Here is a 22,782-nt window from a genome sequence, read left to right on the forward strand (position 1 = left end):
GCACACATGGTAAAGCTGTAGCAGACAAAAGTGGTCTCAACAAATGTTCAGGGTCTTTGTGAGGGTGCATGACAACAGTTGATGAATGGTCTTGTGTCTGTTTAAGACAAAACAAGGATGTTAACTGTACATCTGTAGAACATCTGCAGGTGTCTCATGAAGGTCGTTTGAGGGGAAATCGAGTACATATATACTGAAAATATATAGAGTTATTATTACAACCTCTGGCTCCAGTATCCCTGTCACCTTGATTAGCAATTAATAAGGAAAAATAATAATAATTTATTCTGAAACATTATTTCTGTCTTCAGCAAGTGTTCTTGATAAGAAGTATCAAGTTCACTTTACATGATAGATACGGTATTTGAAAAAAGATGGCTTGTTCTCAGGCAGCATGGTTTTAAAAGAGATTTTTATTAATCCTTTATTTCTATGGGTAATTCTTTAGATAAAGTCTCTTTTGAGTGAGACCCAGCCAAGACAGCATGACATCATAAATTACTGAGCTGGAGCAAATGTTCTAAATTTCAGTCTTAGTTCTTTAAACAGGTAAAGTTGGGAATTTCATTGGTGACTCAACCATCATGGGGTCACAAGCAAACACATGATGAGGCAGCTTTATGATAAGTTTTGTCAGAACATATTTCACATCCTTATTGAGCTGTTTAGTCAACAGGAAATAATTTATAAAGTTGAGCAGGGGATGGCTTGAGCTCGTGACCACGGGTTTCTGTAACACCTCATCGTAAGACAGAAGAATCGCTCCAAACCCACACACTCTGCAAGTGACAAATTATGAGGTGATTAACAAAATATACTGTAGCGTGTTGAGGGAAAGCTATTAATCCTACTAAAAAAGGGGATTCTCAATCAATAACCCATCCCACATGGCTCCAAGATATCATTCAACAAAAAGAGGCACCTTTAGTAAGAAGCTATTAATAGAGACAAGTCTGCACAGCATCGTTCGTGCAAAGATCAGCAGGAAAAATGGGATATTCAGTCAATGCAACTGTGATTCGGTCCATAAGAAGACTTCCTGCTGGGAATTGAGCACCAATGTTTATAGAATCACAGACACATTGAGTTATTCATTCAGGGGCTGCCGAGACCATGATGTCTTTAAATCAATCCACATGGACATGTCAGGGCAGTATTTGCTCTTTATATGGCAAATGTGCAGGCTCCTACACCTACTTTACACAGCAATAGCAAAAATTGAGCTTTTATATATTTATAAAGGGTGAATTTATCATTTTGTGAATGTCTTTTTCTGCAGTTTTGCACAATTCCTAAATGAGTATTCGAAATTCTCACATGACCTAGCATTATTATGCATCCTGGGGTAAATCACACCATTTGAGCTCAAGATGAGGTTGAGAAGAAGCTGTGTGCTGATCTAGGGTGCAATTAAATACATGCATTTGAGCATAAAGGTGCAAAAAGTAAGAGAAGAAAAATGTAGATAGTGATCAAATAAGTGCTAAAACAAGGAAAACCAGGATCCCAAATATCTTGATTTTATTGGCATTTACAGAAATCTTGACCTTTAGCTGGCATGGTTTGTGCCCAAGGTGAATTTACACCTGAATACGTCTGTGTGCAAAGAATCTCACTTTGACCTCTCACATGTGAATTACCATGGTGACCTTTCTGTCACCATTATTTACCATTAGAGCTCTCAGTGGATGCACATGAACCTAAAGACCTCATCGATCCTTCAGTTCATGTCGCCTTTCCATGACTGATTTAATATATATCATTAAAGAACCGAAGACTGTGCATATTTACTAAAGACTGGAAGTGCTTTAGTCTTTTCCCCTGCCTTGTTCATTCTAATCATGACACTGATGAAAGGCTATCACAAAAAGGAAAAAAACACCCACGGCAGTGGCCTCTTGAGGTGTCGGGTCTCCCATGTTCACTAAATTAAAGTTGTCTGTGTGTCACTGACTTCTTGATGGACTGCGCTACTACGTGACAGACAGCAGGAAGACACCAAAACTAAACCTTCTTTTTTCTCTCAAAGGGGATGAGAGGATGGGTAGGTGTTAATGTGTGGGAGGAGTATGAGGAGAGGAGGAGGTGATGCATCCTGTAGACGGGGCTCACTGATGAGGCTGACGTCCTTGCATCACCGTGCGGGAGCCACATGAGCAGCATGAGTATATAAGTGGGAGCACGCCTGCTCAGCAGTAACAACACCAGACCTCCGCTCACTGACCTCAGCCTGTTACCAAAGTTCAGGGTAAGGAGATGCTTTTGCATCTTATCTTATGACTTTCATCAGTTATAGTGAAGAATACATAGAAACCAACTGCAGTTGTATTGTCAGATTAATGGACATAGATTAATTCTGCTGTCAATCTGGATTTAAAACTGAGAAAGTCTTCACTGAATCACTGTCCTCTTCAGTGCCTTGGACGATCCCACAGCATGCTGCCCGGCAGAGCAACTGATGTCCGTCGTCGAGTCCCGGTGAGCTGCTGGCTGCCTGCAGCCATGGCCCTCCTCCTCCTCCTCCTCTCCTGCAGCTTCAGCAGCGCCAGCAGCACTACGGTGGACCACGAATTCCATACTGTCCACAACGTTGATAACAGAAGTAAGACTTTGGGATCTTGGAATTTGTATAAAGTAGTTCAGTAGGATTCAAGACAAAATTTTTTTTTTTTTAAAACAAACACTTATTTCTCTCAAAACGAGGAAAAGTGTGCTTTATAAAAACATGTTCATCATATAAACTCATATTTCTCTTTATTTTCTATGCCTGTCTTCTAAAATTATACTCTGTTATATTATACACTTTCTATAACTGAAAAGATTTTATTTTTATATAACTAGTAATTATTTTCAGAAACTCTGATGCGTCTAAATATATTATTGCCTAAAGAAATTATTTACAATAGACTTTATTTGCTCTTTAAGGTCCAGAGATAGACCCGTTCTGGTACGTGGGGCGCGGGGTGAGACCCATCGGGCGATTCGGGAAGAGGCACAGCTACGCAGAGGCTCTGGGCAGGGGGGAGATGAAGCCTTTTTTCAGGATGCTGCTTCTGCTGCTCAACAGCCTCAGAGACGAGCAGAAACTGGGGAAAGCACTGGATGCAGAGAATAAGGACTGGTTCTAGTAACATTACTTCCTTCTCCCCTGTAACCCGGGGATGGATTTGTGCTATTTTGCTGTTGTTAGAGCCTCTATCAAATGACTCACTTGATGTATTTGTACATAAAAAAATTCTATATTGATTAATAAATCAGGATGTTGTGATTGTAAACGTCTGTAGCCTTCCTATGTATTCTCTGGACACATTTTCTTTCAAGGTGGGTAAAGCTTGACATTGTAAATTTTATTTATCTCATAATACATTGTGGCACGTACAGTACACAGTCTCTTTTTTAAAACATTTTTTTACTTGTTAATGTCATACGAACTGAAACAAATAATTGCACATTAAAGTGGGCAGCCTGTGTTTGTGGCTGTGCACACACAGAGTTCCTTATTCATTCACTCTGGATTTTAACAGGAACAGAGACAGTGTTATGCTTTTAGCAAAGCTCTTTGTTTTTCGGGGTATCTGGGTGCCATTTGTAGTAACAAATTATATTTCCTGTGTGAATCCAGCAATACAGGGCATGACAGATACACAGCCTTTTTGACACATCACTATAAAGATCAACCAACTATGATTGGGCAATACATTATTCTATATCACTTCCATATTTTCACACAAATACATATATTAACGATATTTTTTTCTTACATTAGAAAAATACAGGACACTGATGATTGGACCCTTATGGCTGTGCTTCTCCTAGGAAGTTTTACATCAATCTTTGAAAAAACCAGAAACATGCTTTTGTACATTGACACATTTGAGCTGAAAAGGACAGAGCATTCGTACAGAGGATGGTCACACCTTCCGTTTTATACCTTTGTCAAGAAAACCAGCTCCGCTTCGGGAGATGCGGGCTAAATGAGTTGATGACATCAACGACCAAAGAGAAAAAGGCATTATCAGTCTGAAAGATATTAATGCTAAATGATTCATACCCACTGCACCAGAAATGTCTTGTCACTTATTTTTCTTTTTTGTTTACCACTGTCATTATTTGAAAGATATCAAACACTAAAAGCAGGCATAGTATACACCGAGAGTACTGAGTCACCACATGTGAGCAAATGACTGAGGAGGGTTCTTCTGAGGAGATAATAAAGCCTTTGTTTTGCAATAGTTCAGTAGAATTGCATAAAAGCTTTCAGTAAAGTAGAAAAATAAATTGTAATAAAATCATGATTTCATGGTAGATTTATATATATATATAAACACACACACACACACACACATATATATATATATACACACACACACACACACACACACACACACACACACATATATATATATATAATATATATATATATATATTATATATATATATAAATTTCTTCCTTGCCCTCCTGGGCAGTGCCTCTTTCAGACTCGGGTCCTAGGAGTCTGAGGGTTCTGCACAAGATCTTAGCTGTTCCTAGGACTGCGCTGATCTGGACAGAGATCTCTGATGTGGTTCCTGGTATGTATACATATACACACACACACACACACACACCACACACACACACACACACACACACCACACACACACACACACACACACACACATATATATTATCAGACTTCATTATGTACAACAAAAGCACAAGACATGACCCAGGAAAGGGGAGAAGGTGACGATACTTTTGTTTCTTTGGGATGAAATTAAAGGCCACGATGCTTAAATGTAAACAGAAACGTAAAGGAAAAGAGTTGATTATTGTATGAGGGAGAGGAATTACCAGCCTTTAGGCATTATTTTTCTCCTGTTACCAAGAGTTACATGAGGAAATTATACCACACCTGTGTGAATATGCTATATATCAAGCTAGGAGAGTGGGACCTAGAAATTTGTTTCAACATAAATAATGATGTGAAACAACCAAATAATGGTGTGAAACACCTAAGCTAACACCCCACATATTCACAGAGGTGTGTGGCATCAATCTGTTTTTGCAACATCATGTAACATAAATTGGGAAGTTTTGGGAAATGAATAGCAGAATTCTATGTTTTGATTATTGTTTTCTTTGTGGTGTTGGATGCTGGTTGGAAGGACATTTTAACATTTTGCACAATTCTGACATTAAAAAGTTATGTATGCATTTGCATGTCATAAAAATCATCAAACACAAAAACTCTGAAGGGCTTCCTCATGACAGTTCATATTTGGTGAGAAAGAGGAGGCAGAATAAAGTGAAATCTCAGTCTGTTTGTGGGACATCAAATCACAGAAATTTTCACATTATATTTCTCCACGTCTTGAACAGTAGATCACAATACTCTTGCAAACAGACAGGAAAAGGAATGGGGAGCTTGTCTGTACAAAAATTAATTTGCCATGAAGAGTGTTTGCAGATATTTAAGGCAGAAACCGTCCGATCCTCCTTGCTTGATGTCGTGAACAGAAGGGAGGGGTGGAACGGGAAAATCCACATTTCTGTGATTGAACGCCCGGCTGAGGGCTGAGTTCTTGTGGCTAACACGGTGCAGGCTCCGATCCCTGCTTGGCCTGGAGTTACAGGCTGATGATGAGTCAAGGCACTGGAAAAAAGGGGACACCCCTGTCCATCAGACTGGCAGGTGGTAGCTCATCCTGTCGCCGTCACTATGGCTGAGACACCTGTTGCTCTGGCTCCAACTTCTCTGCATAGCAAAAAAACCCAAAGCACATCATTTAAAATACCAATCCAGAGAAGAGCTGACTCGTCCCACTGCATGATGGAGGACACAAAGGGACAGTCTATGTTGGAATCAATGATCTGAATTCATGTCTGATTTATCCCTATTGTCCGTCTCTGCATCAGTGCTAAAAAGACACCCTGAATCAGTGCTATTGTGGGGAGGATGCTGAATGAAAAAAACAGACTCAAACATGGACATAAAGAAAGCCCCACCAGAAAAAAAACCCATTCACTGACATGAAAAGGAACGGACTTCTTGTTGGCTATGGTTGTGTGTTTCCATTTAGCTACTTTACATCTAATGGATCTTTTTACACTTTTTTCATTCATTCATTCATATTAACACCCATTCGGCTGCAAATCTCGTCCTCCTGGATAAAGTGCAGAATGTGATGATGATAAAAAGCATGCTCGCGCAAGCGTGCGCACCGCACACCCACAACACACACACACACACACACACACACACACACACACACACACACACACACACAGACAGTACTATGTGTACTGAAAGTACATGTCTGAATGAACTCTTGTGGTTTGTCATTTTTGTCTGCAACAGGTTTTTGGGACAGCTTGTGCAGTTTGGAACACAGCCATGAGGAGCAAACTTGGTTGTTACCTTTGAGTGGAGGAGCTGGCAGTTTCCTCCTTTGGTGGCGGGATGAGTCCAGGGTTTCAGGCTGGGGTCAGAACATTTATAATAAATAACACACATTCGATATTTTACATTATTATAGTAAAAACAAAAATGTGGGAATCTTTAGTTGCAAGAATCCAAACTGCAGCCAATAGTCTATTTAGTATATCGACACAATAACAGCTTTAATTAACAAGGGACTTTGATTCTTATGTGTATTTAATATCAGCCCATATTCAGCAGTAGTGTGGACTCATACCCGGTCAGGGGCCATGGTTATGGCCTATGTACACTGTTTACAAAAACCTCTTGTTGGTTTTATTAAACGGTCACTGTAATTGATATAAACATAAGCTTTTGCTGTCATGCCGTCAGTGCATGTGCTCCTGCACGAGCAAAGGTTATGTGGATGCAACATGCATGTAAAGAGATTTACCTTAGCCTTAGTCCTGAACTTGGAGAAGTGATTGCAGGCAGCTACATTGAGCCCAGCTGTCTTCAGGGCTAATATCCTTGCTTCAATATTTGACACCTTGAAAAATAAGAAACATACTTTTAAACAGGAGGGTGCCTGTCGGGTATGTTCATGAAGGGGGACCTCAAACCCACCTGCAGCTCAGACTGTTGAACCTGTGCTGCTGCAGTGGCCACCTGGTCCTCCAGGAAGGCCAGTTCTGTGTCCGTGGTGCCACTGCTGATGCTGCGGGCGCAGTGCTCCAAGTCTCCCAGAGTCCCCTCTAATCCATACACAGCCCCAGCAGTCAGATAAACCTGTGCAAAGACCAGTCAGATGTGTAGGTGCCTTTACGGTTGAACTGAAGTGGGAGGCTTTGTTTACCTTCTCCTCCATCTTGGTCAACTTCTGATCCAGCCTACGTGTCTCAGAGCCACTGGTTATTGGAGATGCACTCATGGACTCGGATGGTGTACAACTCTCCCTGCCGGCCTCACCGATGAGCTCCTCTGTAGCATTCAAAACCTTCAAAACCTCTGTGGTGATGCTGCAGAGAGATGCTGCCGAATACTTCTGCTTTATAGCGAGAACACAATCACACAACAGTTAATGATGTTTATACATTCAAAAGAGTCAAATTAAAGGGTTTTAAAGTTCCAAAAAGAATTCTAGAATTCTAGGTAAGAGGTAGAGGATATGATCACTTTAGCATTGTGGTTGCTAATTATAACTTCCTGAAAAAGCAAATGTTGCAGGGCAGCAAAATCCTCAGATTAAGCTCATCTATCCAACGTTACACTTCAAAAATAAGAAACAGAGTTCTTATTGTAAAGATGATTCTCCAAAGCAAGAAAAAGAAATGGGTTGAAAAAATGACTGAATTAGTGCCTGGGACTTTCATCATTTGGATCAAAGACGGAAGGATTCGCTTCTCATTCAGAGTGATACATCAGAAAACAGCAGGGAAAAGAGCTGACATTGATTTGGTCACAACAAAAAGACAGGAAACAAAATTTATAATAAAAAATCCTTCAGTGATGTTAGGATGAATGAGATGGATAGTCTGAGATATTGACTCTGGTTTGTCGATAAGGAAATGGGCGGAGGTGAGCGTCCTCCACTCCAAGGAAGCCAGATCAAACACAAGGCTCACCGCTATCGGGCTCATCCATCAGATATCTGATATTCATATCAAGAAATACTTAGTTAAGTTAAGCATTACACAAACATTACACTCCTTAAGAATGAACAAATACATTTTTAACCTAAAGTAACCCAGTCAAATTGGAAAAAAAATTGACACTAAATGGGGATAAGAAAGCTCTCCATGACAACTCGTAATATCTGGTTAGTTCGAGGATCAGACCAAAGGTTTATCAGTTTTTACTTGTCTTACAGCCATTTACCCCCAGACTTTCAGTTAAAGTGGTTAGTTTGTACCATCTCTGTTCAATATCTCTGAAATTGAATTTCTGCTAAAAATCATCACTTTTGCAAATGTATATCAAACATATGTGGAAGGCATAAACATCCCAGTTGCCTAATTTCTCATCATTCTCATCAAATTGAGTCATTCTGACAGCTTCTAAAGAGCATTGAAACAGAAATAGCCTGTACTGGAAAATGTGTCATCCACATTCTGAGAACATCACAAACAAAAAAACTCCCAGAATGAGCCCAAGACAGCTTTCATCAGAATGAAGCTTCCTGAATATGCCCAAAACGAGAATATTGAAAGCAACCTCATGCACACTTGGACAAAATGTTTCATTTGGTAATATGGCAACAGAAAAATGCCCAGTGTGGCATTTATTTATTGCCTGCTCTTTTAACATTTCTTTCAAACAAATGCCTGCACTTATACAGCTGAAAAAAATATAAGCTTATGCTGTTGTTCCAAGTCATTCTGTCCCTCCAAAACAGATGTTAATTACAAGACAGATGAAAAAGAGACAGCGTGATTGGCACATGGATAAAGAGATGAAGATAGGTAGGATGAATTGTTTGAATCCAATCACGTTGACAGACAGAGACAGTGTCCACAACCTGCAGCACGCGTCTCGTCTTGCGTCCATACCTGATTGTCCGACAGCACCCCCTCCTGGGAGGAAGGTGTTAATGCAGGTGAACTTGCGCAGGATCCGCTTCTTCTTGCTCCTCTTTTCTGTTCCGAATCTCTCTCAACGTCTCTTTTATGTTGCCTCTTACTATGTCTGTTGGGCTCTCGTATGTGTCCCCCCCTTCGCTCCTGCTCATCCGCTGTCTTGTCCAAAACTCCTGAATTCTTCTCCCTTATTCTTCCTTCCTCTCTCATCGATGATTTGCTTTTCAGCCTCTCACTTCTCTTCTTCTCTTGTCCATTCATCTTGCCTGTTTCCTCACTGACAAAGCAGTCTTTTAACCTGTCATTTGTCCTCTGCCTCTCCCTTTCTATCTGTTCTTTAATCATCTCACTTTCTTTGGCTGCTTCTTGGTCCACGGTTTGCATTTTGCTCTCATCCTCTGATGTGCTGCCATCTTTGCTGTTGGCACGACTGATCAGTTTGCTCAATTTGGCTCGAAGCTCTTCTTCCAGGGTATCTCCAGCCCCAATGATGCTCTGCAGGTTCTGGGCCTCTGGAGCCAGAGAGTAGGGCAGCAGAGGGCTTGAAGCTGCCGAGTTTGGAGCTAGTGTCTTCAAGTCCTCTGGCTCAGGCGTCATGGCATCTGACCTAAAGGTGTCTGGTGTCACCGTTGCCAACTGTACTAAATCTGGAATTGGCTGTTCATCACTTAAACCCCTCTTTACAAGAGCATTGAGTAGAAAAGCACTGTTCTCCTGGAGTGAAGACAAGTTTAATAATGTGTATTTAATCATAGATGTGGGGAAAATTAGCTTCCATTGTGATAACAGGTAATATGGTACCTGCACTGTTGGGTAGACGGACTTTGTGTGGCTCTGGCCTCCTGTCCTGATGCTCTGTTCTGTTGATTCTCGTTTGCTTTTCCTGCGGCGCCGTGATCTTTTGACCGGATCGCTTTGTCTCTCCTCAGCCTCGCTGCTGTCTCCCGTCACCTGGAGTCAACGTGGTCAAAATCATCACAGTAGACTTGTCTCAACTTTGACAATTTACATAAACGACACATGGCCACACAGAAACGGCTACCTTTGGATTGAAGTTCACATCCAGAGCATCGGAGGGGTGTGGGTATGGATGGATGTTCTGATGGAGGTGTTGGTGGTACAGCGGCTCGTGGTGAGGGTGCAGGTGTGTGTCAGACAGTCCTTTCTTCCTCAGTGGGTTGTGAGGTGATTTGCGAGGACATGCGGACGGTACAGATGAGGCCTCTGAGTCGGAGTACACCGTTTCCGTGTTGGTGTACTGGCCAGATGATGGTGATGTAACGGGAAGGTGGTGGGTGTACGTCCACTCTGGGTCATGCTGCGAATCGGTGTAGTAAGTTTCATCGGACAGTTTGCGGCGGAACTGTCGTAGTGCTGCACCCCAGCCTCCTTCGTTGTCCTGCTCTGAGTCGGATCCCATCTCGTCGTAAGCCGAGACAACACCAGACTCCTTTTCTAACACGCTGAACACCAGGCTCTTCCTTTTAGTTAGTAGGCTGGGCCGAGACAGCTGCGAGCTGTGCAGAGCGATCCAGTTCCCGTCAGGGCTCTGGAGCACCGACGAGGCACCTGAGAGAAGCAAAGGGTTACAGCAACGAAGACAGAGAGCGTCGATGTGAATAATAAAAAATTATTGACGTTAATATATGTTTTACTGGAGTTATCCAGTCGATCAACACTCTTCCAGGTGGGTAGAGATGTGGCCTTGCCCTCCCTTTTCAGAGAAGTGTAGTTGTGCAGACCTGCTCCTGCACCTGCCTCCTCTGGGCCTTTTTCCGGAGAGTCGTCACTGGTGAGGGAAAAAACTGACCGGGAGCGCTGCAAGCACAAGATAGACATGTAAAAACAGACATACTAAAGCAGAACAAAAAGTATCAAGAGTGTGGGTTCAATCCCCAGATACGACAGGCCTCTTTGTGTTGAGTCAGTGTGTGCTCGCTCTCTCTCTCTCTCTCTGTGGCTCAGGGTTGGTCAGCAACTTGGACTGACCCTTCATTTACCTTCATGTACCATTGTGCAACTGATTAACAATGACAATAAAAAAAAAAGCTTCTTTTTAGTTTCGCAATGCACAAAATATTAATTCCTGAAAGGGCACTCACAAGTAGTCCACCTAAAATTAACTGCGAGTCAGTATTTTGATATTTTCACCAGCAGGGGAAGCTACACGCCCACTAGTCAACAGAGACCATAGTGCAGACGTAGGAGACTTTAAAAGATTTTCCCAGTCAATAACAATGTAATATGAACAGTTCTATTAAGAATATTACATTTCCAAACTGAAAATGGGTTAAATGTTTGATAGCAAGCAAATTGGGGTCAAGTAACCAGAGGTTAAAGAATAGAGAACACGCCGCTTGTCTCCACCCTCCAAGCAAGTTTAATAGGTCAGATGTGCTGACAAGGTGGTGACATAAATTCACTGGAAGTTAATGGCTGCGTTGCTGTTGGCTGCACTTTTACAGGGGTCTGTCAGTTTGATCCAACAGGCAATAAATCCAACAACCAGAAAAGCATACCTCAGCTTTTCCAATAACAGATGCTTTTTCTGAGGTGAACCCGGGAAAATGTTAACGCACAACTGCTTGGGTGATGCTGCATTGCTGCAGTGGGCGGAGGCAGTTTGCAGAATTAAACTAAAGTTGGTTTGTACCTCAGAACGAGGAGACGTTTTCACAGTGGGTTCTCTTGGCTCCACTACGCCTTGATTGCTTTGTCATTTTCAAAACACTGGCGGAGTACCAAAGCAAATGACACCAGGTTTTGGCACCATTTAATCTGGGTACCACAGAGACTTGCAAAGGAAGAGAGAGACCCAACAAGTTGATCTGCTGATTTGTCCACAAAATCATTGCCGTCAGGACGCAGCACAGGTGACGTTTCAATTCTACCACCACCAACAAGAGAGAGGAGAGGATTCAAAGCAGTAATGCTTTTCATTTTATGAACAACGCTTGTGTAGACCACGGCAGAGTGACCCATGAAAGCCTTCTAAGGTGTTGCATTCTTCTTCATTTACCTTATCAGCGGCAGCTACAATGATTTCACATGATCCAACATGTTTCTGGTAAAAGACAAGCTAGTTATTGCAAAAGGACGCTAAATTCCTCATCTTCACCTAAAATGAAAGGACTATGGTGCTTACACTGTGCATTCAAAGACACACTCATGTGTACTGAGCTGGAGAAGACTGCGAGAATAAACACAAGTCTTAAAATGGGAGATGCACCATTAGGATTGCCCTGAGGACGAGCTGCTCTTTTGCATATGCAGCACCTTAGCAAGCGTGTTTGCAGAGAGCTGATAAACAGCTCTTCCCACAGCCGGCTGCATGGCTGAGGAGGACCCTTTTGTATTCTGCAGGACTTTGATCTTCCCGCAGCAAAGGAACAGGAAGCAGTGCGCGGCGACCTGGGAGCGTAGCTTTGATGGTTCGCTCATGCACGGGACCCTGGCAAATCTTCATAATGGAAGATCTCAAAGGCAGAGTCAAGAACACAACCACTTCAGGTGATGTGACCCACAGAGCTTCAGTCACCCTAACAATGATGAACAAAAACAAAAACCCAAAAGCCTGTTGGAATCGAGGTACCTGACAATCTCTGCAACTATCAAATAACAAGACTGAAACCACTTCATGTACCAGAAAGGTCCTGAATATTAATTAGGGACAAGTTCTTGTACTTTGCAATGCAACGTTGCTCCTCTTAGCACCCCATGATTCAAACCATGTGCGCCATGCAGACACAAACAACCTGTGTTTAAACAAATTACAGTCAGAATAAATCCTTTGGCTTGAGACTCAGCAGTATGCACCCCCAGACAGAACATTCTTCTGTCATGTTCTAACCAATTATTTCATTCAGACAGCATATTTAGATTTCTGCGTGGAGACAGACACTGACCCAGAGGGAGTAGGAGGTCTTGAGGGGGTCCTGTGGTTCCTCTAAAGATGCTTGTGCCTGAGATGGAGACGGGAGCTCGCTGGGCTGGATCAGGGTCTGAGGATTTGACCAGACAAAGTCATACTCTGCATGCATCTCAGACCGCTTCCTGCGCTGGATGATCTGGGATGGAAAGAAAGAGTGGAGAGGGTGGAAGAAACATACACCAGAGTTTAAAACTTTGTTGAGATAATGTATGTCTTAATAACAATAAGAATTATATAGTAACTGCAGGTTGGAAAATGCATTAAAATGCCTTTGCAGCAGACCAATACGGTAATTAATGTAATATCAACCTGACCACAGTCTAAATCAAGACATCATTACAATTAAAATAATCCAACTAAATTATGGACAGTTAGACAGTGCATTGACTGTTATTTTCAGTTTCTTTCTCATCTGTCAGGCTGTCAAAGGGAGTCAGAGATGATTGAACTCTTACTTTTTGCACAATAGTTGTAGCAAGTTCCTCTATGAGTTCTTCTTTGTGGTCTCGTAGATACCGGGCTTCATTCTGCTTCTCCTACACATACACACACACACACACACACACACACACACACACACACACACACACACACACACATACACACACACAGACACACACACACACACACACGCTGTGAGTTAAGAGTTTCTGTGCCAAAAAATACAGCTGCTTTGTGTTAATGCTGACATTAACTGTGAGGAGACAAAAAGAGTAAAGAGAAATATACAGATGTCTCACCAAACTGTCACCAAATTCCTCTGCTTTAGTAATAGCCTCTTCTATAGCCTCCTCAGCGACGCGCAGGGCAACTGTGAGGGTCTCCGCCATGCTGTGTCCTGACATCACACACAGGCATTATTTCCTGTAAACTTTAAACATGGATAATTTGGTAGAAAGAATATGAGCTAATCTCTGACATGGATTTCCAAACATCTAATAAACTCTTTTCATCATTTAACCATGGAAAAAATAAGTTAACATTTTATGCAAAAAGGTAAGTACAGACTCAGTCTATTGATGTAACTGCAATGCAAAAATGTAAAAAAGTCTGAAATAAAACACACAAGCACACACAGACACACACAGACACACACTCTAACACACAAGTTTTTCAAGAACTGTCATTATCTAAATGGCAGGTTTTGCTCATTGCATAAACAGCTCATAATTACTTGCAAAACCAAAAAAATGTGAGCCTTGTCACTGTAGACTGGAAGTATCTTGTCATTTGCAAATAATTTTGCATATTAAGATCTTTGTGAACTTCAGGAATTGTCAAATTCACTTTACACAACGCTGGACTGTGAGACGTGTCAGGTGTTCCCTCTGGATTTTCAAGCTTAAATTTTAATGTCAGTCTTTCTCTTGGAATGTTCGCTACATGACAAAATAACAACAAATTTGCACACCTTTTACAGAAAACCGATAAAAATCCTATTTAAATAAAGTGTCAACTACTGATCATGACAGATAAGAGACTCTTAGATAAAGACTTCTAAATACATTTGCATGGTAATGCATCTCAGATCAAGAATTTTAAAAAAGCCTCTCTGGTTGTGGTTAAAACATCACTTCTTACCTTCGCTCTGTTTGTAGAAGGCAGAGTCACTGCCACAGATGCTGCCATCATTATCGTTATAGATGCTCCCCTCGTGGATGCTGCTTTCTGAAGAGGGACAGAGAGAGGCCCAAAATCCTTGGAACTGACACTCAGCACAGACACACAAACGCTCTGCTCACAGTGCACCACATATAAATGCAACCACACACTTTTGAACAATGTTGCCACTGTAAAAGTCGGCTGCAGAGCACACAAAGCTAATAACCTCCTTATGGTTTTCTTGCCAATGTATTCCCAACTCCTGCCTAGTGCCAAGTTTTGTTTCTTCTTTGAGCGCTTTCCTATTACAAAGAAACATGACGGTTGAAGGAAAAACAAAACTCATCTTTAATCCCCCTAAGCCGACCCAGCAAATCACACAAACCACATAAGCGTGATCTCATCCTCATATTTCTGGTGAATTTGGGTTATATTGAGGATTCAAAGCCCAAAATGTTGGGTGAAAGCAGAGGGGACCCAGAATAAAAACACTGTGATTATAATCCTTGGATGGGTCTATTTAAAAAGCTGTCAAGGCTGGAAAAGGTGTAGCGGTTACACAAAAATGCACCGACCACAACCAGATGCTCCCTGAGTGGCCCATTAACTTATGTTAGCCTTCTCTTCTGCTGTAAAAAAAGAATAATGCATACGCGCCTTGCATCAAGATGACAGACTGTCAGTGAGAAGCTTTGTTTGACCATTAAGGTGCTACAACACAGCTGGAAACATACACTGGCTGAATCTGTCCTCCCCATGAACTGATTTCCATGCCTCACAAGCTAACCACATACAGTATCGACCTTCTGCTCATCACATCATCACCAGCTTGTGCTGCTCCTGCTGGAGGAAAGTTGAATATACATGGCAGACTAAACTCTCATTACTCTTCCACATGTGAGGAGATGTGTGGCCACCCACAGATGGTTCGCTACCGTCACAAGCTGGAATTTAGTGGTGGCACAGGCGGCTGTCACACGTGTTTTACTATTCAAGTGCTGCGTGTCAAAGCACGCAGTGCTAATGTGGAGCCCAGCAGTCACACAGTCCTTCTTGTCTGTGACAAGATGTGACATGTATCAACTCAGCCACACAGGAAAATGGTACCTTTTTGTCTACACATCTCATTCAGTCACGTATGTGCTTATCTGACCGGACCCCAGGTTGACAGACCTGCAAAGCTTAGAGGGTCCACCCTCACCTTACTGGCATGGTGATACAGGCCTCGTTTCAGTGCCCTTACTTGTTTGCACCTGAATTATATTAGCAGCACTGTGAAAGGGGACAATAGGTGGGGAGTGTGCAGCGTGTAGAGAAAGGGTCATCTGAAGGAATACACAGGCCTCGGCCTTTTCAGCCTCCTAATCATCAGCTGAATGCACAAAATGAAGGATTGTATGAAATGTATGGGCTTCTGCACATTATTTTGTATGTTTTGTAATAATAAATGCCGAAGGTATACAAGAAGGTAATGTAGGGATTCCTTAAATGAGAACAAAATGCACTTTACAACAATCTACTTTTTGTTATTTTTCAAACAGTTGTGATTTTAGCATTTTGTTACCTTGTGAACGACTTTGTTCCACATTTTTCTCCTTTGAGGATCAGCATTAAAGGGTTTTGTAAAATACTCGTTAGGTATGAAACTTTTAATACCATGGTTTAAATGATCAAAAAAGTCTTTCACTCAGTCAAGTAGATGTTTTCACAACTAACATACCAATGAAATATGAGGGAAAATATGGCAGAACGTGGCCAAATATGTGTAGACAGCGAGAAAGCAAGGCGGAGTGTATAAATTAATGAGTCTGTAAAGCTTCATTTAGAGCTAACATTACTGAAGTGCCAGGAGAAGGAAGGAGAGCCCAGACAGTTTCCTTTCAATTAGGAAGCAGCATCTGGCAGCACCAACACACACATGAACAATGGACAGAGTCTGTGTCTTCATTATGACAGGCTGGAAAGCTGTGCTCACTTCATATCACTTATTGTCTGAGAGCTACCTTACCATAAAAAGTTATACCCGGACCTTACAGAATCAAGCAAAATAAGTAGCTTCAGGGCAAAATTTCAGTCTTTCAAAAAGTTTATTAACCGATATCATCACCTCTTTTCTGCATTTGGGCGTCCGTGAGCAGAGCTAATGAGTCCCAGAGCTAATGTGGACTTCAAAGTTTAAAATTATGGAGCTGGAATGTAAAAGTAGATTACAAAATGTCTGCAGTGAAAAAAAGGCTCCAGTCTTTAATTTTACACTTCAATAGCAAGTGCTGTCACCTGTGGGATGCTACGCCTCTCCTGAAAGGACCCCCCACCAGGATATTCCTTCTGATGCATGACCTGCAAGAGCTGCTGCAGAAAAAAAGCTCCATGCATCCTGGAGAGATCCAAGTTTGCTTTCAAAGCAGCCACTGCTCAGTTGGGAGCACCTTATACAGAAAATGAATACTAATTCTGAATAATAAAGCAAATTTAAGATGTGATGAATTTAAATGTAAATTGTCCAATAGATCAAGGAAGCTAAAGTCTGCTTCTACTGCATAATAATGCACAATACATATTTAAAATGTTAAAGAAGACCACCTAAAGGTCAGTAGTTTCACTTTAAATAGTAGAAGAAAGAATTAGATACACTCTTGAGAGCAGGTCATGTGCTGCTATGAGTTCTGGCAGTGGCTCCAGGCTCCTGTTTAACGTGGTGCCCAACAACCTTGACAGACGGAGTCACCAAAGCATCCAGATCATAGCAATGATCCAAATCGTGATGATGCTTCCTGCACTTGATGCACATCACAGCTCATTTTTGTAAAATGTAGAAAGCTCTTATAGTGCAGATGTTGTTTCAAGGGACCCACTAGATCTCTCACATTTGTCCCCCATCCCCCCAGGGTAGTAAATAATGAGTATTCCCCCCACCCCTCCCACCAACACTAACCGAGATCTCTCATTAAATCCTTTCTCTTACATGTTGTTTGTTCTACTCTACAGCACTTGGTCAGCAACACTTTTATTTCTATGTATAATAGAAATCCCTCCCAGGACCAAGTCCATCTCCTCCACATACAGATGGGTACAGATGTCACACAGAGGCATTGCAGCTTTTCCACGACGGACGATTAACATAGAATCGCTGCATGAATGTTGCATTTGCCGCTTCTTGCATCTTCACTCTGGGGACCAAAGGGATAACATTTCCAAACTGTAACATTTTAGTGCATATAATGGTGCCCAGAACACTGCTAGTTTATGAAAAACTTGTTTTTCATCTCATTTTTTAATGTTATTTTCATCAAGAAATACAGTGAGAAAATATTTAATGTACTATAGGAGATAATATTGAAGCCCTGCAACTGTTAAATGTGTGTAAAGTTACCTCTGAAGAAATAAGGTTTTTGAAATTAGCACTTTTCATTTTGGAGGTGACTCCCTGTCTCAATCTCTGGATTGTCACCTGAGCAGCATGCTGGGATGTTTAGTGTCTTCATTAAAAATAAAGCTAGATGAGGTCCAGTTTAGGGCATTCAAAGTCTTCTTAGGGGTTAAAAACAAGTGTTATGTGGCCTGTATTTCACATATATTTATGAGATTTTTTTCTATATTTGTGAGTACATGAGACCAGTTCCTGAGCTACAGGGAAAAAAATATTTGTCTTGGAGCAGCAGAGCAGGCAAGATGATGTAATATCAGTTTGTTAATGTGCAATATCTTCCCCCTTAATAGACTTTTCCTCCAATAATGTTACTCAAGTAAAGTCTCATTATGGTATGTGCGGAAGGCATCACAACACCAGATTACAGACATTACTTTCCATAGTTGAAGTTTAATACTTTACCTCTTTTGTCAATTAAAATGCAACAATATTTCAGACAAATTTTACCACTGCATGTTATTAACAATTTATATATTAATTATTATTAATATATTTTGTATTAATATGCCACACATGTGACAAGATGGTCCTATATGTGCACAAGTCATCTTATCTTTCATCAGACGGCAGCCAGTGAACCAGTTGGTGTGAGTGGTGATGCGAGCATTTGAGGAAACGTGGAAACGTTATAATCTGCAGGGCTTTTGTGAGCCAGGACACCTGCAGTCGAATAACATAATCCTTCACTTTCCACTCCAGATGATATAAGAGTAGAGAGAAAGCCGCAAGTGTGCACAGAGTGTGATTAGGGGATGAAACGTAGGGATGGAATAAGAAGAAAAAAAAACAGATACAGGAGAATACTACCCTTGATGGCTGAAGACACCACAGTGATAGGAGGAACTCTGCATAGTTTTCTAAATCAATGTTTAAAATGAAACAGCAAAAGCTTCATAAAGGAATCAGAACCACCCATCAAAGAAGCACCAACTAATCCAATGGGTAAAAGGTTAAATTCAGCCATTTTAAATGATGTGATTTTTTGGCAAAATCAACCTTCTAATGACTTCCAACAGAACACAGAAGATCATTCAAATAGATTGTTCTATGCCAAAAAAAATAATTTAAATTCAGTAAGCCAAATCCAGCTACTGTGTGCATGAAATATAAATGCTGTCTTCAGATACGTCATTTTGTCTTTATGTTTCAGCCATAATCTGGCAACCAGCGCAACAGTGATCAAAGGGCAAATACTAAACTACAAGAAAATCATACTTTTGCTACATTTGTCTAAAACAAAGGATCATTGGCATATATGCGAAAGAAAAGCCAAATGATAGCTAGAATTTATTGAAGTAAGCTAGGCTACGCCACCTTTAGAGGCATTTTCAGTGCTCAAAATATTAAAATACAAAACTGACAAGAAGTGTTTCTGTATTATGAGTCCCATTCAAAGTACCAGTATTTAGGACTAGAGGGATCCCATTAGCAGAAATGTAATGTTCATAATCCGTTTTCTGTGAGAATGATCCTCTTATTCCTGCAGAAGGTGCTCAACGGCAAAATTACACAGATCTCTGTAAAACAGACAAAGTAATCACCAAAGGAGGCATAAGTAGACCTTGTGTTTACTGCTCTGGCTAACTGCATCACTTCGTACCTTATGGAAACAACACTAACATGTAGTTCTCAGTTCTCTCTGTCTCATGTCTGATCTGTTTTATCCTCCCACGGTCTCTCCATCCATTTAATCCCGTGTAGCCTGGTTTGAAATAATGCCTTCCCGTCAGCCGCAGAGGCAGCGCTATAATCGTGTCACAGCCGGGTCAAAACAATGTTATCTAGAACAGACGATGAGCTGCAATTCTCTAAGGATGCAAAATGACCACGATCAGTGGGGGTGGGTGGGGGGATGAAGCCCCAGGGACAACTCTCCGATCAGTCACCAGTGTGGTGCTTAACATGCAGATGCCAAGTAGCCATGTACAAATGGTCTATATCAGACGTGCACCAGTATAAAAAAGGGCGATTCTTTAACACAAAGAAGTAAAAATGGAGCAATAAAGTTCTGCTAAGACCACAGCTCGAATTCAAGAATTTTAGGAACAATCAAAGGAACTAATGAATCCCATTTCAGCATAGATGTCAGGAAGTTCTGGGCTAATTAGAAAAAGAAAAGGCTTACAAAGGACACAAATAAGTTAATTACCTGATCAAAATCAAAGTGGATGAAGATAAACACAGTGATGAAGGCAACAATGAAGAGATGATGAAGAGAAAAGTTACCTGGGAGATCAGAGAGGGCTCCTTTCTCTATAATATGTTTTCTGTAAAGGGTCTTCAGAACTTTGGCGCTTCCGAAGCGCTTGAAGCGACTCTTGACATTGTTATAATACCATTCGAGCGACTGTGTCCTTAAAATCCTGCAGACAAGGAGGATAGAGAAAAGAGACAACATGCAGTTATGAAAACAGATGGCTCCGAATTTGATTGTAATTACATCAGGATTATGTATTTGGCTTCCAGCCAAGACTTCCATTAAAAACTGCCAACTTGAATGTATTTCAATTATCAGAGTGCACATAAGCCGACTTTAGAGAGTTTTTCCAATTATTTTAGGAAATAATGAGGCCACTCTTAGAGACACAATCCAATTAGAATTTTAATAAGATGGCATTCAGAAGTGTTTTCTGTGTTGTGTACTCTTAAAATAATTTAATGATTCACCAACATTTCCAAGTGACGCAGCATTAAAAGCATGTGTGAATATATGCGGGAGACTAGATGAGGTCCATCAGAGGTGGAAGGGTGCAGAGTTTCAATTGTGACTTAATTTAGAGGCTTTTTCATGACTTAAATGTCACTTAATGAAAATATCTTAATTACTTTCACAGTGTCACACTGAAAATGAATGAGAAGCGTGTTTTCTGCTTTTCCTCTCACTCTTTTAATGTGTCTGTGTTCAAATGATAAAATATCAATTCATATTTGATATTGATATGTTTTTAACGGTGGAATTTCCCAGATAACACTTGTTTCTGGTTCAGCCACATTAAAGTAGAGATAGAAAAAGAAAATGTTATATGGTAAGTTATAGACCATAGACTGCTCCAGAAGAATCCATGTAAGGCGTTCCCTGACCACTTCCCAGACCGCAAGTGACACAACCAGCAAAAACTTCACTTTATTTTTGCACAATGGGAGGAAGTGGTGTCCTAAATATGGAAATGTGTTATTACCATCAAATTCAGTATACCAATGAGGATATTATATATGAGTTTTAGAGCAGGTTTCCTATGGACATTCGGTAGTTCTAATAACTTGGGTTCTTCTACACTGCAGAAACTGCTAAGTCCCTTACAAGTGAAGACCTGGAACAACTTGTACTGCTGCTGAAGCCTGTCCCCAGTCAGGAGACAGACAGCTGAAGGAGAGGGTGAAAATAGTCACACTAATAAAGGGATCCTGAGTGCCCCCGAGGCTGCATGGCCTGCCACATCCATCTGGCACACACCCTCCTTCCTCAATTTCCACCACTCTTCCTCACCTCCCTGTTTCTCAGTGGATTTATTACCCTCCACTATCTGCCCGGACGCACAAATGGCTTCAGTTTCTTAATTTCATGCCGTGGGTCAACCTTTTCTTTTCGGCTAATGGAGGCTGCTGAGCTTCGCTGAAGTGGTCAGCCTCTTTTTTTCATATTTCTTCCCAGGCTGGGGGATGAAGGTACAGAGAATGAATGTGGAATACTGGCATCAAGGACACAAATGGGGTAGAAAAACAAATCTGCAGCTCTGCAATGAGCTGCAGGTGAAAGCAGACATCTTTTATCAGGAAAAGAATTTTCACAAACCAAGCTGAGGCCACTTGAAATGTTTGTCTTTACTTTCAAACAGAGCTGAATAATTAAGCCCTCGGGTAGCTGCAAGCTGCGGCCAGCCCAGGAATTGAGTTGGCCCCACTTCAGGACAAATGCCAAGCAAAATAACACCGTCGGATTCTTTATCATCTGAGCTAAACTCTCTCAGGATCTGCAACATCCCAGCAGCATCAGACAATAATCTGACCTCAGTTCAGCAGCATGTCTGTCATTCATTGAATTCACCACTGGTGCTGAGAAGGTGTCACATTCCAGGGGTCAGCTTGCTAGCTTGCTGTTTTAAGGCCTTTAGCGTAAAAATGCTAGCCGCCAGCCAGCAGGATACAGGCCCTCTCAAGAAGTCACTTCTATTTCCCTTCATGTGCCTGTCTGCCTGTGCCTGCCTGTCATACTACAGAAACACTTCTTGTCAAATAATTTCACACATATCAGGTGAAAACTAAACTCAAACTTCTGCTCAGGCATCTGCTGTCTTTCAGGCACAAACGTATGGAAATTAGCAGAGCTTTCCCTTTCTGAGCGAGGGATTTAGGACAGCGCGGGAGAGGAAACTTGATGAATGAAGCATGACATTGCTTCCCCAGAGTGATCTAAAAAAGAGAGGGAGAAGGGAGGAGAGTGGAGTGGATAAACAGAGGCTTTCATGCAAGCGCTGCAGTGCAGCCTGAGCCTGAGCAAACACACATTTTATAATGAGGCCAGGAGATTCCCCGATGCTGTGCCACTGCATCAATATGTAAAAGGGATTCCTGTAGATTCTTGACTTGACACCTCCTCTCATCCCCTCCTTCAGCCTCGTTCTCCTCTGTACTTCACACGAATGATTTGCAAATCTAAATGAGCTCTAAATAAAATATACAGAAGGGTGTGATTCAAAGAAGAGCTACTGTCATCTGTAATATGGAGAGAAATGAGCCAAAAACTGTGTTTTCAATGATCTCCAGTCTATTCTCCCTAGCTATGGCCCTAATGACTGAATATTCCTCCTATTTGACATATTTACTGTCATCTATTAAGACATA

At 41.4% G+C, this 22,782-nt stretch overlaps 2 protein-coding genes across 4 annotated transcripts in view; one reads left to right on the plus strand and one right to left on the minus strand.

Moving 5' to 3' along the window:
- Window positions 1-2,022: 2,022 nt before the first annotated feature.
- On the plus strand, window positions 2,023-3,275 carry prlh2 (prolactin releasing hormone 2). The gene is made up of 3 exons (XM_057013323.1): window positions 2,023-2,248; window positions 2,416-2,602; window positions 2,926-3,275. The coding sequence occupies exons 2-3, from the start codon at window positions 2,437-2,439 to the stop codon at window positions 3,126-3,128; spliced, it is 369 nt and encodes a 122-aa protein (XP_056869303.1). The 5' UTR covers window positions 2,023-2,248; window positions 2,416-2,436; the 3' UTR covers window positions 3,129-3,275.
- Window positions 3,276-4,722: 1,447 nt separating this feature from the next.
- The window catches only part of myripb (myosin VIIA and Rab interacting protein b), a 55,978-nt gene continuing 37,918 nt past the window's right edge, over window positions 4,723-22,782 (minus strand). For 2 of the 3 annotated variants that reach the window (XM_057013304.1, XM_057013306.1), the window contains 14 exons: window positions 20,167-20,303; window positions 14,490-14,576; window positions 13,649-13,746; window positions 13,364-13,444; window positions 12,883-13,044; window positions 10,633-10,795; window positions 10,020-10,546; window positions 9,779-9,928; window positions 8,951-9,691; window positions 7,258-7,449; window positions 7,029-7,190; window positions 6,856-6,951; window positions 6,402-6,462; window positions 4,723-5,738 (listed from right to left, as the gene is read on the minus strand). In XM_057013304.1, coding sequence (XP_056869284.1) covers window positions 5,701-5,738; window positions 6,402-6,462; window positions 6,856-6,951; window positions 7,029-7,190; window positions 7,258-7,449; window positions 8,951-9,691; window positions 9,779-9,928; window positions 10,020-10,546; window positions 10,633-10,795; window positions 12,883-13,044; window positions 13,364-13,444; window positions 13,649-13,746; window positions 14,490-14,576; window positions 20,167-20,303 — 2,695 coding nt within the window. In that variant the 3' untranslated portion in view covers window positions 4,723-5,700. The remainder of the gene's footprint in view (window positions 5,739-6,401; window positions 6,463-6,855; window positions 6,952-7,028; window positions 7,191-7,257; window positions 7,450-8,950; window positions 9,692-9,778; window positions 9,929-10,019; window positions 10,547-10,632; window positions 10,796-12,882; window positions 13,045-13,363; window positions 13,445-13,648; window positions 13,747-14,489; window positions 14,577-20,166; window positions 20,304-22,782) is intronic. The other variant, XM_057013305.1, reaches the window with a different exon arrangement.

This window comes from Takifugu flavidus, chromosome 17 (assembly GCF_003711565.1).
Source record: "Takifugu flavidus isolate HTHZ2018 chromosome 17, ASM371156v2, whole genome shotgun sequence".
In the NCBI taxonomy this organism is placed as follows: domain Eukaryota; kingdom Metazoa; phylum Chordata; class Actinopteri; order Tetraodontiformes; family Tetraodontidae; genus Takifugu; species Takifugu flavidus.

Bases quoted from the DNA above. Each gene is read 5' to 3' on its own strand.
- prlh2 (XM_057013323.1), top strand. From the start codon at position 2,437: ATGCTGCCCGGCAGAGCAACTGATGTCCGTCGTCGAGTCCCGGTGAGC. The intron at 2,603-2,925 runs GTAAGACTTTGG...TTGCTCTTTAAG, and splicing joins CCACAACGTTGATAACAGAA to GTCCAGAGATAGACCCGTTC.